At 44.4% G+C, this 17,702-nt stretch overlaps 1 protein-coding gene across 1 annotated transcript in view; it reads right to left on the reverse strand.

Annotated features, from left to right (window-relative positions):
* Positions 1-311: 311 nt before the first annotated feature.
* The window catches only part of DCTD (dCMP deaminase), a 306,663-nt gene continuing 289,272 nt past the window's right edge, over positions 312-17,702 (reverse strand). The window contains exon 6 of the mRNA XM_069631471.1: positions 312-1,455. Within this exon, the coding sequence (XP_069487572.1) occupies positions 1,374-1,455 (82 nt within the window). The 3' untranslated portion in view covers positions 312-1,373. The remainder of the gene's footprint in view (positions 1,456-17,702) is intronic.

Raw genomic sequence — 17,702 nt, forward strand, 5'->3', positions numbered from 1 at the left:
ACCATGAAAATACTCCCAGTGGAAATTGAAATTACTTTTTCACTACATAGATTTTTTTTGTTTACATCCAACTGCCCAAAAAAATAGGGAGTAAAATAATCTCACCTCAAAATCTTACTCTGAGCACGGTTTACAAAAAGTGAACCAGATGGGCCCAGTCAGAGAGTCACAGATCGCCATAATGCCTCATGAGCCACAAAAGCACAATTTCCATTGAAGTAGAACTATTTAATTGTTTAGAAACACTGCACTTTGAGTCAATGTGTTATCTTGTGCGATGTTGGGGAGGGGAAAAAAAAAAGTACACATGGTTCCGATCAACATTTTAATGCCAAAACAGAAGTAAAATAACAAACTAAGACATAAAATACAGAGTCTCAAATAAATGTTGGTTATTTAGCCTTTAAATCCTTTGGCTTGTACTCGAGAATGACTGAACTCTGTTACAAAGATCTGTTTATTAGTGCACGCATGTAACGAACTACATTTTGCAGCTACATGAAATGTGAGGTCCCAAAGCAGATCACTTTTTTTTTTTTAAACAAAATTAAGAAAGTTGTGGGTCTGTAAAATGCAGGTGGGGTCATAATTCCACAGTTTATTTGTGGAATTGGGTTTCAACAAACTAAAAGTACATTATCAAACGTTGTTAAAGACCATAATATCTCCCACTAGAACTCGACTGTTCACAAAATATTCCCCGAATCTAAAATGTCAATTAATTAACGTGTGGGATGCAACCCATCTTCTAAAAGCAAGCTCGCTGCTGATAGCATTGCACTGTAGAAAACAGACTGTACATTAAGTTAATGTACACCACAGAAGGGCAAATTAAAACAAGTCAAACAGTCATAAAACCACAACAGCAGTTACAGTATAGTTTTAAAAAAAAAAGTAACAGTACGGGGTGACTTCATTAATGTCTGTCTGAACCTCATCATATATCTGTGCTTTAAACTGAAGGTCACGTATTATTTTGGCAAGATCAATTTCGTAGGTATAGTCCTGGGCGAATAGGGAAATTGAAATGAATACAGAAATACTGCTAACATGTCATCCTTCTAAATTAGTAAAAATACACAAAAACACCCAACTGTTCATTGATATCACGCTCGAACACCCACACTCGCTACCATGCAGCATGTAACAGTATTTATTTGTGTTAAAAAAAAAGAAGAAAAACTCTCAGAAGCCCCATAAATCTATAGCTTAAAAAGACTGCCTATTAAGAGGTTTCAGGTCCCGAATTCTTCAGAGGTTTCCTTGATCCGAACCATCTATTAGAAAGTTATGCGTCACTTCAAGATGAAAGGCATTAGCAGCTTCCCAGACAGGGATCATCGCCATCTTCTTGAGATTTAATGAGATGTAAGTCACACTGGCGCCGGGCCATTTCTATTGCTGTTAATTGAATCAAAGTCTATGACAATCCGGTTACATTTTGGTGTGAATTTCCTGAAAATAATAAGAAAACATAATAATTACTCAGAGACTTATTAAAACATTTTGTCCGTCTTGGCTTGAAAGAGAACAAAAATGTACCCTGTGGCTCCTGTTGGATTTTTTTTTTATTTTCAAGCCAATTATATCGGCTCACACAGAGAAACAGGGGCAAGTAAGACTTAAGACAAAGACACATGGGGTGGCTTGGGCTAGAGGCTGCGCAGCAATCATAGTTCAAATTGTTCAGGAGTCAAAAGAGGTCATGGTGGCTGCTTAAAACCTGGGGCCCACTGCTATTATTTTTCGTCCTATATCTCAAGCTTTGGAAAGAAGGTTCGAAGATCAGTTGAGCCAGAGTGCATGCAGTAGAGTAAAAAATGGGACTGAATCGTAAGCTTCTACAAAACACAGACTACCAAAAAACTGCAAACCAATGAATTGTTTCGTGTCAGGGTATAGTTAACCCAAAACCTAGATATGCCATTGCCCAAATAGGACATCAACGTTTGCATGTTACAAGTGCCCAAAGGAGGCATACACACGTGCCTGGGGTTGCTGTTGATGCTCTTCCACAGAGAACAGCCTGACATTTCTAGCAGGTCTGACCTTTTGGCCAGGATCGTACCGATTTGCACATGTATAGCCTCCTGGCATGGAACAAAGGGATAACACGCAAGAGATCCTCTTGAACGGGGTCCAGCCCAGAGGACAAGACGTTTACAATTGTGTTCTTCCTCAGTAGAGGAGTTCCCACATTGTGAACACCATTCAGTATTCATTACTCAACCAGTCCTTTCAGAAGCAATGATGGTAGGATTACCAATCCTCTTCCAATCCAGAAAGCTAATACCATAAAGCAGTCAGGAACTTGGCTAGAATCTTGAGTGCAAAACTAAATATCCTTGGAGTGGAGGAGAGCTCCATAGGCTCATAGTAAAGGATACACGTTCTCTCATTCAAAGGACCGTGATGCACACCTTCCAGATCCCAAAGTGAATACCAGTGCTTGGGAAGAGCTAACCCAAGCAGACATGGGCACCTGTCCATAGGAACCAGCATTCGTCCCACTGCAGCAGGTGCGCCATTTCGGCCCCACAAGATTGGCGTCTGCACAGCAGTGGCAGGAGACAAAGAGGTGCTGAGGTGCTGTGCTGCTAAACTGGAAGCAACCCAGAAACAATGCCATACCAATCCAGCGAGCAATAGGCCAGAAATATGTAACTTCTGATTTAGCACTGCTGTGTGGCCATTTACAGATGTTAATGTCTCTGCAGTGGGCCCAAATACATTAGCTTCAGGCCTCACTAGTTAGACAATCCTAGCTACACCTCTAGGGCAGAGTAGGACCCCAATTTCCAGGTAAGTACATGCAACTGTGTAGAAGGGCCCTAGAGCATTAAGCAGCAGTTACTCTGGAGCAGACAAGCAACAGGTAGAAGCCCAAACTGTTGATAATGGAATAATAAGCTACAACCGACAGCCCAATGCAAATAAAAAAGACAGCATTTCAGGAACGTGAAATTCAGATCCTCTCAACACAAAGCAAAAGATCTACAGCTACTAATATACGCTGATCTCTCATTTACGTGGGTAATTCTGCAGCTTAGGGTCTGTATTTACGAACGTGCGTCAGGACCGGAGTACACAAAGACTGACGATGTGGGAAGCGAAGTAGAAGTTGAGACAGTTCGAGTTCATGTGTGCAGAACAATAGGTACTCACAGGGAGACTACATCGGTCTGTCAGATCAGCTAGTAGATAGTGGTATCAGGTAATATTATCCCCATATATATGGTCGCCCTTAATAATATCGCTGTGAAAAGGTTGTGGCGATATTATATGGGTGACCATATATATGGGGACAGGGGCAAAAAAAAAATTTGGCGGTCCCCCGCATGTTCTATGCAATAATGTTGCCACAAAAAACGGCCATTTTTAGCCGATATTTTTGCATGGCGAGATTTTTGTGGCAACATTATTACATGGAACCGTAGATAGTGCAGTCTATTCTTCTAGCCCTTCCACATCTTGCAATAAATTCCAAGCGCTGGTACCTCCAAATGCTTGGCAACTTTCCTGTTACAGACCAGTTCTCACTTTCACTTAACTCTTGTTTTCTCCCTTCCTCGAATATTCACCTGGTCCTTTGTGACCGGTCACGCTCCCTTTTCCACCTGTTTTTTTTTAAGGCACCTCTATTTTCCTCTTTTTGTTTCCCTCTGTGGTTAGAACTATCGCTTAACCCGCCCGATGGAGGCCTTCAATCACTCAGTACATGGTAAGAGACGGTTTTTGTTGTTACCATCTGAAGCGAATACACCGGTACTAGTTCTAACACTAATGTAGTGCTCTTCTTGTAATCCAGGTAGTCCGAATCCAGGCAGCAGCAGTTTCCATGATTTTGTTTCCCCTTTTTCCACAGCAGGCACAAACGGGGAAACTATATTGGTTTTGGTTCGGTTCTTTGTGATATTCTCAAATATTAAAGGCTATTTGGTGAAGCCTCTAACATACAGAAAATATATCTTTTCAAACTCCCCCCCCCCTTAAACCTGCACCTGCTCCTTGTCATAAAGGCACACACACCTTCTCTCCAGCCCCCTCCACTCCACACTACCCCACTAGATAGACACAAACACTTACCGCGATGCCCACTGCTGTCTTCCCCTGCCCAACCCAAACCCGCCTGTCAGTCTCTGTGCGTAGTCGTCTGTAGCAGGGGCAGACAGTTCGATTTAGAAAGACCTCTCTGAGCAGTGTTCCCAAATCATTCTTTTTGTTTGAGGAATATAAGACTTTCACTCGATAACTTGAGTTCTCCTTAGGCCTGGGAAAGGGAGAAAGGAAGGTTGACATCTGGGACATTACTCCGATTTTTGCAAGCATGGCCATATTTTATGTACTTTTACTAGGTGTTATACTCGCCACAGAAATTTATATTTTTGTCTGGCAACCTCTTTTGGCGAAACCTCAAGCATCGGTTTGAGTAGAAGGGGCTGGGTAAGGATAATCTAAAGCAAACTCTACAGCTTCACTTTCATGGAAAGAAATGAACCTGCTGCCTGAATAGAGTGCATACAAGATCCCCTAACCAGAGAGATTGCAGGCGCTGTTGGCACAAAAGAGCCAGTTCAACCCTTGCTGCATACTAAAATGGCAAATTCTGATGTCACTGCAGTGCAATAACCAGTCCGATTTGATTCACTGTTTGAATTCTTTCAAGAAAGACTGTGCCAATACGTGCACGATTAATAAAAGAATTTCAAAGAGGACATCTCGAAATCTACATTTGAATGTAATGTTGATCTCTGCACTGAAGGAGAAAGGGTAGACACCATCAAAAAAGTGCTTAAAGACCTGGCGATCACAAAAGGAAAATTGTAGTAGCTGGAGCAGGTGGCATGTGCATTCTAATCGAAATAGGAGGATCTGGAGAACCACTCGAGATGAGATAATATTCCAGTTTTGGTTCCGGTAAAATAGCTTAGTGGGTTGAGCATTTGCTGCTGTGATATGCGAGTTATCTGCCGGTCACAGGTTTGAATCCCAGTAAAGCCAACTCAGCCTTTCATCCCCCCAAAGTTGATAAATGAGTACCAACTTCAGTTGGGTGATATTGTAAGCAAATATGTTCTAAATAACACGCTTAGGCGGAAGTGCTATATAAATAACACATTGTCATTCTTATTAAAAATGTGAAAGGGGTAATTGAAGAATCTGGTCATTTGCTGTATGCAAAAGATTTTTTTTTTCTTGGTCAGTCCTCACACCACAAGCGATACACATCAAGGAAGACCAGAAGGTGGGTCGCCCAGCTAAAGATAACTGCACCAGAGCCCAATACATACTGCTAGAAATGTCCTTATTTCACCTGAAATTCCCCGGCAGAAGCGAGGAAACCAGCTTGGTTGCTCTTTAGTAGATCATTGCTTTAGCTCGACCACGCGCTGCAGTGAGAAGGTAAATACTGCAAGATACAATGAATTACCAAACGACACATTTGTCACAAATGGTTGCAGCTCTGTTAGCATGTTTTAAATAGTCTTTTCTGCTTTACGGAATGTATGTGTTTCAGTGTCTTTAGCCGTCTTTTCAAATTAGTACTTACATTTGAAAGTCCACACTAAGATAAGACTACAACCTATGTATATTATTAACATTAAGAAAACTGTATCTGTGTAGGTTTTGATATAGCCTATGGTGCCTCAGATTTAGAACTTGTAATGATTTAATAAATGAGCCAGCGAGGTACCGGCTGGCTGTCATTAAAACTGCTAACACCGTCTTGAAACCTGGGTGCCTGGAGGGGTCACCTGCTCGGAACACTGGGACGATGAAGGATCATGGTTTTATGTATATGGTTGAGAAATTACCAGCACTTAAGGAAGGAGGTGGCAGACTACAGGTCACTATTTTAAACTGACCTTTCTAGAAAGTTCTGGGTCAGATGAAGGGGACGACAGGTCCACCTGCGTACACGACAGACTATTGGAGGTATGAAAAATTGACATATGGATCTATGTGATCACTGCGCGCCCCAATATTTTGCAATATGACATTGCAGAATACGAAAATTTGCGGCGTTGTGATCACATAGATCACGTTTCCTGCATCCCTATATCAGCTACAGCTTTACCCATACATACTTCTTTGTGGATCACTTATCTTATTTCCCGCACCTCGACTTTCCTCCTTTTCCTTGTGACATCAGTTCCCAAACCGTGAACTTCGACACTGCGTCTTTTCAGATTAACCTTTATCCCCCGCAATCCTTGTAATAGAAGCGGAGGAAACCCCCGCAACACCCGAACCCATTATACCATTCAGGAGCAGCGGGGGACACCCCTGCAATCCAAGCTCCCATTGTTCAGCATTATTGGATTCAGCATTTTCATCACTGTCGAATGCGCAGTAAAAGCGCATTCAGAATATTGTTTTCTGAGAATTTCGAGCGATCAAGACATATTAGGACTGGATGTCCAAAGTAGACAACGCTGCTATTGTACTTCTTAGGGTTTCAGTTTTCATTCCCTTTCATTCACCCCAATCCATATATGTCAGAGTCCAGAGATCAAAGGTTAGGTTGCTGTCCAAAGGTAGAAGCAAATGGGATGTCATTCTTTTCTGTTCTTTTTTTGTTGCAATACAATAAACTCTTTTGGTCTTTTGGAATCCATTTAGCAACATTTACTCTATTCCGTTTCTTTTTGGGCTCTTGATCCTTTGAACAATGCGTTACCCAAAATCACTTGGTAAATCAGTTGGTAGAATACCTTGCCCCGATTGCGTGATAACCGCCACACCACTCGTGCTGTGATGTTTTTACTTGGCTCTTTTTAAAAGGGCAATGAGGGATGGGGAGAGCGTTTTCTAAAGCTGGTCTAACATTATACTTCAATTTGATAGAATTCTATGTTTCGAGGTATTGCAACATCCATTGCGTCAATGAGTTAATATTTTGCATCTTCTATCGGTCATGGGAGGGTTTCCTCTGTGGCGAGGTGGTTACTTGGCATTGCAAAATACGGATTACATGTAAAAATTGCAGGGATTAAGATCTCTGGTCATAAGTATTACGTTATGGCATAAGAGATTGATGGGAATCTAATACAGGTGGGCACCACTAGGATACACTTTTCTCTGTTTATGAGTTTATGAAGTTTCTTGCAAAAAGAAATCTTCAAACGGGTTATCCAAGGTCTTCGGAGCTCTGTGGTGAGAAAAAGGCCCGACATAAACACAAGGAAAGCTCACAGGGTATATAACCCCTGTGAGAACCATGCGCTCACACTTAGCCCAAAATCTAGGCTGAATTTTCAAAAAAAGCTTCAACTTTACTCCAAAAGGCATATTCAATGTCTATACATCGTTAATTTCACAGATGCTAAAGAAATCTTTTCAACAAAAAGGTATGACACAGAGGCAGTGATGCGCTAATAAGGGTTCAAAAATTGCCTATGAATTTCGGATAGTATCCATCGTTGGAGCTGAACCCTGTGTCTCCAATTCCCACCGACTCATTTCTGTTCATACATTAAAACAAAACGGTGTCATATTCTTTGTTGAATAGATTTCTGTTGAATCTGTGAAATTAACGATGTATAGGCATTGAATATGCCTTTTGGAGTATAGTTGAAGCTTTTTGGGAAAATTCAGCCAAGATTTTGGGAAAAGTGCGAGCACGTGGTTCTCACAGGGGGTTCCTTGTATAATAGATTGTACGAACAGCTGGATGCATTTGCAGTACAAGAAACTCACCTAATGATTAAAGACCAAACCAGCTTTCCATAAAGAGAAGCCCACAGATAAGACAGCAGGGTTACTACTAGCTTTCTGTAAAGATACTGCGGTTCTTCAACCACTTGTAGCAAGCAAAATATCCTTTATCAAAGGTAACTGGAGGGACAATAAGTAAGCAACACTTCATTCTGCAAACACTCACCTGGACACCTTCATTTGTGATACATTTCTAGATCACTCAGATTTCGCAACACATTACATTTATCAGGGATGGATTTGTGGACAGGATGACCCTCAGGGCAGGCACGCTCAATCAACCAGAAAGAAACAGCCAAAGTGATGGAAACAGGCATGCAGGAGACATGGAGGGAGACACGTGGGCTTGATGAAGACCATGTTTTACTGCCTATTTGTGTATCGTGTATTACACAGATGGCTGGATACTCCATGCTGTCATCATGCTGGACTACTGCCAATATATGATCGGTCCACACACCCACTTCACTCTCTTTGTAAGACCCTATTCTGGTTAAAGAACTGGCACATCATACTGATGACTTCTTCAAACTAAATACAGAAGAATCAAGATCGCTAGTGTCAAAATGTTATGTTTCCTATGAGCGCTCACTGTGTGCACGACTAGCATGAGGTTGAACTAATACTTGGCCCCCCTCCCCGTCTTCCTCTGCTACCTTCCTATATCTACCACCCTCCCCCCACCTTCTTGCCCTCCCCCTCCTTTCCTCACTGTAACTAGCGCCTAGACACCCAAGGGTTTTGTGCGCTGCAATTAATGCAAACAAATTATACAAAAGTATGAAATGAGCGCTCAGCAAACACGTTCTCAACTCATGGGTGGCAATGGTGGTATTACTTGGGCAGAGGGCAGGTTCTGCCATTTACGGCACTGCCGCCCATGCGAAGGGACCATCGCTGCTCTTGGGCTCTTAACATGGGCGTGTTCAGTCTCATTAAAAGAAACCTTGACGGAAAGAAAAGAAACACAGCGGATTGACCCCCTTTTTACTGGTGGTATGCAACATGTTACCATGTGGCTGCTGGCGGTATGCTGTACATCAGACAGTTATGGATTTGCAAATGTTCTCAGCTGTGTTCACAATGCAGCATTCATGCCAGCGTTTGTGCTTTAAGAAGGACTATGTTGAAATATCATTAGAAACGATATTTTGAAGATAAACCCGGATCTGTGCCTGTAATGCACACGTGGCTGCTGTAATGCAACAATGTTGTGCATTTTTCTGATTCATGTTTTATCTGTGCGCTGCATATTCTCTCCCTCCCATTAGTTAAGGTGGAGGCGGAGCAGCACTGCAGGTTACTCTCAATGAGCGCCGGTCTGGTTTCCTTTTAATAGACGATTCGCTGTAGCAAGTTTTCCCGCCACACACCGCAGACCTCAATCACTCCTTTTCTTCCACCTCTTTTCCTGGCCCTCCCCCTCCCCCATTCCCTCCCTACACGTCATTACAGTGAAAGCAAAGGGCTTGCCTTACACTGGCAGGCTTTGTTATGTCATAATATAATGTGCATTTTGGGAGTAATAATACCCGTGTATGTAGGCCGGGGGCGTTGGGCATCTTGGGGATTGTGCGCTTTTCATCCCGGTCCGCTATGTGCATAGACTCTTCTGTGCATTGACTGCGCATGCTGCCAGCTACAGGCCGGTTCACTACCTAGGCGCATCTGCGGAGGGAGAAGCTGACGTGCAACACGCCCCGAGCACTGCACGTTGAACCCCACGAGAGGGCTGAGGGATGGATGTAGACGCTGGTGGGGGAGGTAAGTAGAGCTGAAGCTCCCATTTCCTGCTGGCTCCATGTTTCCGAAGTAAAGTTTTCATTTCGTAGCACCTTTATTCGCTATAAAATCATTAGGCATAGAATTATAACATCAATGAATATAGACGTAAGACATTATACAGGCAGAAAGTTCAAAATAAAATACATGTAACAAATTGAACCACCCAGTATAATGCTGCTTTAATATTGCCATAACATAACGCAAGGGTGCTGTGTCAGAAAACGTCTTCCCAAGAAGCCAGGCTGTATGGACAGATTATGCAATTTTGCACACAATTGCTGCATTTCTGCTGCTTTACAAACGTTCATTGCCTCCCCAACGTGTCGACTCTTAAGATTGGACCAATGCTTAGGCTCCTATACCGGACCTACAGGGGACATCGCAGCAAAGTGTGGGAATGATTCACAAAAGTTCTCAATGAAGAGAAGCAAGTCAGACTTGGTAGCGTCCCAAACATTCATTAGGCTGGCCAAGAGTAAGATACCAAACCTAAATGTATAGAAGGACCTCGCATGTACGGGTCACAATCAGATGTGATGGCAGATAAACATGCGAATTTAGCTAATTGAACTTTTTCTCTACACCTACCAGGGTAATTTTTCATACACGCTGGAAGGCCCCATGCTGCAGGAACAATTGGTCCTTCCGCGCCCCCCCCCCCCCCCCGCCTGAGGGCTTATTGACCAAGTATACTACACTGGTAAGAATGTAATCTTGGTCTCCCATTTAGCTGCTCCCAGAATTTTGCAGACTTCTCCTGGATAGCAAAAAGGAATAGTTCCCATTTTCCGTCTGCATGCAGCTTCCTTTTGGCAATCAATAGGCTCTTTTAACATAGTCTAGCATCTGCTAAATGATTTTTATCATGATTCTCCAGGTCTTTTATCACTTTCAGCAAAAGTGCACTCCATATCAAAGCTTGAGCTTATCTTTAGGGTGTTACTCTGAATTGCTTTTCTGTTCTTTGTTATCAAAGGGTTCACTGATCAGTGGGCTAGTGGGGGGAGGAGGACATATCCTTGTATTTGTGCATTCTTGTCTCAGATTGATCAATGGCTTCCCATTTCAAGGTTTGCTAGCAACTATAATCTAAACAATGTCCTGGTTAAGCCTTTTAATGGCTTCAGCCTTCTGCACTATTCAGACTAACGAAAGTTTCAACAGCTAATTTATCCCCATCAATTCTGTTATTCCAGGTTCTCCATCCCAGAGGTAGTCAGGTACAGGCCATTTTTATGTTGTCTCTTAGGACAAGATCCTAAAAGATCAGGGAAATCCCATGCCTGGCCTCTTTATCCGAAATGACAAGTGTTTGTGTCAGGGGTTCGAACTGTACATTGAGATAACCTACAAGTATAATGAGTGCACCCTTGGATTGTGTATTTCTCCAAGCATTTATTCAAGAAATACTTAAATTAATTGTTGGGCTCTTGCTGCTCTACAATGCTCTGTTATAGACAGTCAGCAAAAGAAGTCTCGTACCACTGTCCAGTTCGACTTTTAATGTCTGCACATCTGAGGAATCTACGTCTGGTATACCCTTGCAATGTTATTTTCTGTGTGGCCCATGTTTCCTGCATGCAAACAACCTGATTTTGTCTATAAATCAACACTTGATCATTTTGGCCAGGCCCACAATGTTCTAAGATACAATAGAGAAATCAGATACAAGAATGTTTTAACATTGAACATGCACAGGAGAAAGTGCAGTGGACCTGGTCAAAGGCACCTGTCAAACTATTGAATCTAGGACCTTATCTGCGACATCCACAGATATCGATGGATGGTCCTCAGTTGGTTCAATATGGACCCTTCTCTATTCAGTGCTTTTGCCACTAGAATCTAATGGAGAATGACGAGCGGAGCAATCACTGTCACTCGATCTTGTATTTGGGAATGTAGAGGGGGTTGGTCCAAGTTCAATGTTGATTCCAGTGGGTAGCAAGGATCTGTGCTTGATTAAAAAATAACTATTTAGCAGAAGGTTTATTGGTAAAGTGTTTTCCTCTTAAACTTGAACAAATGGTTATAATGAAAAGCACAGTGAAAAAGAAAATGGGGGTGCATTTAGTGGGGCTGCATTTTCACATTTACTTTAGGTTTATTCAAGATGTGTTAAGGAGACTTTGGACATCTTGCCAGTCCATGATGTAGCCCTCCAACACTGTCTTTTTCAGGCATCAGACATTTTAGCGCTATGCAGTAACCCTGCAACTGCACCCTCACACTTTGCACACGCCATCACACAGCCCTCTAACTCTACACATGTTCCAACTCTGTGCATCTACCTTGCCACTGCACCAACACCCTTGTACTGCACCTAAATCCTCACATAGAACATACACCCACTAAACTCACACAGCCCATTACAAAACACACAAGACCACACACTGCACATATGGCCCAACACTGCATATACCCCACAAATTAGAATATAGTGCCTACACAAAAGCCCAAACTGTTGGTTTCGACAATGCTTGTTTTAATGTGAAGCCAGACCGACAGCAGGGGCCACAGCTGGATTTCATTGTGGCTACATGAATAGCATAAAAGTGGGACCCTCCGTTCTAATTCACCCTTGTGAGTAATACATGGTGTGGTTTGTGCATGTGGAGAAATGGTGCTCATTCCAAGAGTAGTGTGACAGAACAGAGCCCCAAGTCAATGACATAAAATAAATAATTAAAACTGATCAGAAGGACGGGACAAACAATGAAATGAAGGAATGGGACTGGGAGTCTTCCCAGTGATAACATTTTAAAAAGTTGGATCCCCATCAAGGCATTTTCCCGTGTCCCTAACCCTATTGTTTATTATCTTTGTTTGACTTCTAGCTGACTTTAGTTAGAGCACCAATTTTCCCTCATTTGCTCGAGGAAAAACGTGCCTATTATGGCCAGGAACGCGTATATGTAGCTAAATTGTTGACTATAGACTGTATGGCCTACGCATTGAACTAAAGCCAATGGATCACACCAGTTCAGACCAGCGCACACAAAACATCTCACCAACCACAGAAGCCGCCATGGGTAAGTGCGAGTGAGCGACCATCGTTACCCGGATATGTAACACCACATAGTAGCTCCCACCAGGATCACAAATTCAAAACAGTTTTTTAATAAGGCATTAAGCCCAGAGGCGGGGGGAGGGGGAATTATTACCACATGACAGGGACCATAGGTACACGAGAGGGCCTTAACTAAGGCCCCGGGCAATACCCGGTGTGGTAATGCCACCCTGGCAGGGGCCATATTGCCATTAGTAATCCGGCCCATTAAGTGTTTTTTCGGTTGCAAGATGCTTCGCATTTCGAACCGGAAAAGGGCTGGAGTGTATTGGGAAACATTGTCTGTTCTCCCTTTCCGTGGCAGCCATAGTAAATAAAGAAGATGGCAGCCATGGAACGGGAGAAGGGACTTGTCGAGTTCCTTGGCGCCCATTAAAACAAATAAAAAAAAAAAGTAAACAAAAAAATGGCTGCCATGGAAAGGGTGAAGGGACTATATATAGTCCCTTCTCCCTTTCCATGTCGGCATGAAGAAAGGATGAAAAGGAACTGCGAGGAACATGTGCCACATCCCTCGTCAGGTAAGTTCTTGTCGGCCGGGTAATGCCCCGGCGAGGGCCAATGAGCTTTGTTGTTACAAGTTCATTGACCCCCCGCCGGGTGCTACTGGGGGGGTATTTTTCTAGGAGGAAAGCAAGACTTGCATGCCAGAAGGCCTGAACAAGTATCTCTCAAAGTTTCAGGTTAAAGCACCCCAGAAGATAGAAGAACAGCGGATCTGGAGAGTGGGGTGGGTTAGTTGGGTGGGGATGGGTTAACAGATAGGATGCTGTCCAAATTCTTGCAAGCAAACAAATAAATCCCTTTGCTTAACAATCACCTGAAATGTAAGACTTTTTGCTTTGACGTTCAAAGTAGAGTGACTTATGACCAGTAAGTTGCATGCAACTTGAAATCTGTACTCGTTATGCCCTTCACTCATTCAGTACATTATTTATCCAACACTAGACATGCAAATACTGCAGTTTGACACCCAGCTGCAGTGATAGTATGATAGTATTAATTTGCAGTCTAGTCCTTGCAGCTCTGAATTAATAATAAAAAAGCAAAACTACAAGTACCAGGATGACAGGAAAAACAAGAGCTAAAAGAACTTGCTCCTGATTGGGGCAGTCTGTTGCACGTTCTGCCAGAAAACACCCAAGAGCTCTTACGAAATTCTTTCCCCACCAAACACATCCCTCTGTATCCCCCGACCCCTATATCCCAGGGACAGATTTCCTTTTGAACAATCATGATGCTGTCCACAACCCAAGACCACCCCTTCCCCTTTTCCATGTCGGACCCAACTATTTACTGCAACAATGCCTGTAAATAAAAGCGAAAATAAGCTGCAAATTCCCAGGCATTGTCTTCGTCCATGCTTGCTAAGCGATTCAGCATATTCTCACAGTTCACTTCCGGCCCTACTAAAGAGTAGGGTGAGGCTCGAAGTGTATGCTTTAACACTGTCCTTCCTTGCCGCATCTGCTGCCACTGGGGGCCGTGATCGGAGCTGGCTTCTGCAGGGTGGTGGTGGTGGTGGTGGTGGTGGTGGTGGTTTAGTGCTCACGCGTGATACAGCTGGACAAGGACTTGGCGGTATGGATTTCTCTTTGTATACAGTAAAGGTTGGATTTCATGGTTACCCGGGGGTGGAGGCATAGACTACTGAAAACTGTGCCATTGCTTTTGGGTGGCGGGAGACAAACAAGTTACTTACCAACTGGCAACGTTCTTTCGACTGGATGCTCCTCCAATGTATTCCACATCCTTGATATGTAATGTCCACCGCTGCACTTACTTCGGAAATGTATCGGCAGAGGGCGTCCTGCGTCGATCGATGTCCCTCAAAGGCCTCCGTCGAGGGTGACGTCACCAGATGTTATAAATAGGATGCACGGCGCCCATAGCCTCAGTTTGTTTTTTTTTTTCCTCCATAATGTGTGACCTGCTCATACACAATGCCTGCTTGACTGCACATAGCCTTGAGGGAACGCAAGCTGCAACAGCATAGGAAATTCTCCAGAGGGCCAGGCCGGGAGGGCGATGTGAAATAGGTTGGAGAAACATCGTCGAAAGAATGTTACCAGTTGGTAAGTAACTTGTTCTTGGAATGGATTGTCCCCTCCAACATATTTCACATCTTTGACAGACTCCCAAAGCAGTACCAGGAAAATTGAGGGAGAAGAATTTAGAATACCCAATCAGATGGCAGAATAAAGGACCGCTTTACCAAAGGCCATATCTTGACCATGGAGCGTATCCAGGGAGTAATGTCTGACAAAGGTGTGGACAGAATCCCATGTAGCAAATATTCCTAATAGGAACTCCCCACTGCAGGGTAGTGGAAGTAGCCACGTCCCTAGTGGAGTGAGCCCGCCAATATGTAACATTCAGTAATGGTGATGATAATCCACTGGACAAGGTCTGTTTGGTAACAGCCTGGCCCAATCCGTGTCCAGCGTACCCCACAAAGAGTTGATCGTCCACTCTGACCCCGGACATCCTAGAAATATAAAAGCTCAGAGCTCTCCTAGGGTCCAACCTATGTAGTTGCTCCTCTTCCTTACCAGGACAAGGAGGACAGAAAGCAGGAAGTACCACTTTCTGACTTAAATGAAACTCAGACACTACCTTGGGTAGAAAGGATGGCTGTACCCTCAATACAACCCTATCCTTGTGGAACACAGTAAAGGGTGGCTTAGATGAAAGTGCCTACAATTCACTCACTCTGCGAGCGGATGTAACCGCAACCAAGAAAACCGTCCTGAAAGACAACAGTCTCAAAGGACAAGAGTCCAGAGGTTCAAACAGAGCACCCATCAGGAATTTGAAGACCAAATTCAAATCCCATACCGGCACCTGAAACGGGGACGGTGGGAACACATTAGTGAGTCCTTTAAGAAATTGGGAAATCAAAGGAATCTTAAAATAAGAACATTCTTCAGACAAGCGCTTGAAGATGGACAGTGCTGCCAGGTAACCTTTAATGGTACCTACTTTAAGACCCCTGTGGGCCAAAGAAAGCAAGAAAGACAGAGCCATGGGAATGGAACACTGAAAAGGATCGACATTGTGTCCTTTGCACCAGCCGCAAAACTTACATCAACAGCAACAGTAGAGGGATTTGGTTGCCGAAAGCAACACCTCCATCACGTCATCCGGGAGGTCCAATCCTTATGTCTCAACCTTTCAGAAACCAAGCGTGAAGGTTGAGAGTATTCACCTCTGGATGGAGAACCCGACCCCCTTTGCGCGAGAGAAGATCCTCTCGGTAGGGAAGACGGCGTGGAGGACAGATGGACATCTCTAGATAGTCCGGTACCACGCTCTCCTGGCCCAATGAGGATCATGTGGGATCCGAACCTCTGCAACCTCCTTAGCACATGAGGAATGACGGGGACCGGAGGAAACGCGTACAGAAGTGGGAATGACCAATCCACGACAAATGCGTCCCCTAAGGCTCCTCTTGGAGGAAATTCCCTTGAGCAGAATTTCTCGCACTTCCGGTTGGCACTGGTTGCAAAAAGATCCACTTGTGGGGTTCCCCAAAGGGCGAATGGACTTCCTAAGCCAACTCCCACTCGTGAGAGATCGTGCTCTGCCTGCTCAGAGCGTCTGCCGCCACATTCTCCTCTCTGGTCAGATGAACTGCCAAGAATGAAATTCCTTGTTGGATTGCCTAGAACCAGAGCTGCATTGCCTCTCTGCACAACGGGAGTGACCCTTACCTTACCGCCCCCCTTTTTGTTGTGGTAATGCATGGCCACTGTGTTGTCTGTCATGATCAGGACACTATTCCCCCGCACAGATGGCAGAAAAGCCTTCAGGGCCAGGCTGATGGCTCTCAGCTCCAACAGGTTTAAGTGGAGTTTGGACTCTGACAGAGACCAACGACCGCTGGCAGTTAGATCGTCGACATGAGCCCTCCATCCTGTGAGTGAGGTGTCCGTCACCACAGTCACCTCCGGCCAAGGTTGCCAAAATGGCTACCCCTTCATCAGATTCCCTTCGCTGGCCCACCACAGAAGATCCTGCGAGACCGAGAGTGGAACCTGAATGGGGTCTGACATCTTGCCTGAGAATTAGGACCACTGCATCTTGAGCACCCATTGCAGGGATCTCATCCGCAGTCTGGCCCTCTGGCACCATACAAATGCAGAATGCCATGAGGCCGAGAAACCTCAAGAATATGAAAGCCGTAAGACTCTGGCATGTTGAAATTTGTTCACCATCTGTACAATGTGATGAGCCCTCACCTTGAGAGGCGAACACTTTCCCAAGGATGTGTCCACCACAGTCCCAATGTACTGGAGCTGTTGAGGTGTCAGATGCGACTTCATGAAATTGAGGGAGAAGCCCAGCTTGTGGAGGGAGCAGCAGGTGAGAGACAATCCAGAGCTTGCTCGGGAGAACATGCTCGGATCAGCCAGTCGTCCAGGTAGGGATAGACGTGAATCCCCCCTCGCCTAAGATACACTGCCACCACCACCATCAGGTTGGTGAATACCCTTGGGTCGGAGGTCAATCCGAATGGCACAACCCGAAACTGAAAGTGCGAGCTGCCAACTGCAAACCTCAGGTACATTCTGTGCTTTGGATGAATTGGCACATGAAAGTAAGCATCCTGTAGGTCCAGAGACACCAACCAATCTTGAAGTCGAAGAGCCTTAAGGACCTAAGGAGTAACCATCTAGAACTTGTCCTTCCGGATGCTGAGACAGTCTGTCCTCAACCGGTGAACAATGGAACATGGCCTCAGTTGTTTTGTAGTGGCTGTTGCAGCACCTGAAGACAAAAAGGCTGCTGCTTGAACGGTTGGCACCTATATTTCCCTGACCACCACAGGTGCTTCTTCGTTGACCCCTTTGATTGCCGGCTCCTTTCGTCCTATCAAAAGAGGAGTAGTAACGAAAGGAACCTGCCCTCTACTGTTGTCCCCAAGGACGAAAAGGCAGAGGTTGACACACTGCTGCACTCAAAGATTTAGCAGCAGCTTTGGTGGTCTGCAACCTCTCAAGGCTCTCGTAAGCCTTGCTGCCAAACCAATGAGAGCCATCAAAGGGCATGTTCAGAAGACAGGCCTGTCTATCTGGCGCAAAACTCGACTTCCGCAACCACACAAACTTGCGTATAACTGTGCTCTCAG

Source organism: Ambystoma mexicanum, chromosome 6q, assembly GCF_040938575.1.
Source record: "Ambystoma mexicanum isolate Mex_15411 chromosome 6q, UKY_AmexF1_1, whole genome shotgun sequence".
Lineage (NCBI taxonomy): Eukaryota > Metazoa > Chordata > Amphibia > Caudata > Ambystomatidae > Ambystoma > Ambystoma mexicanum.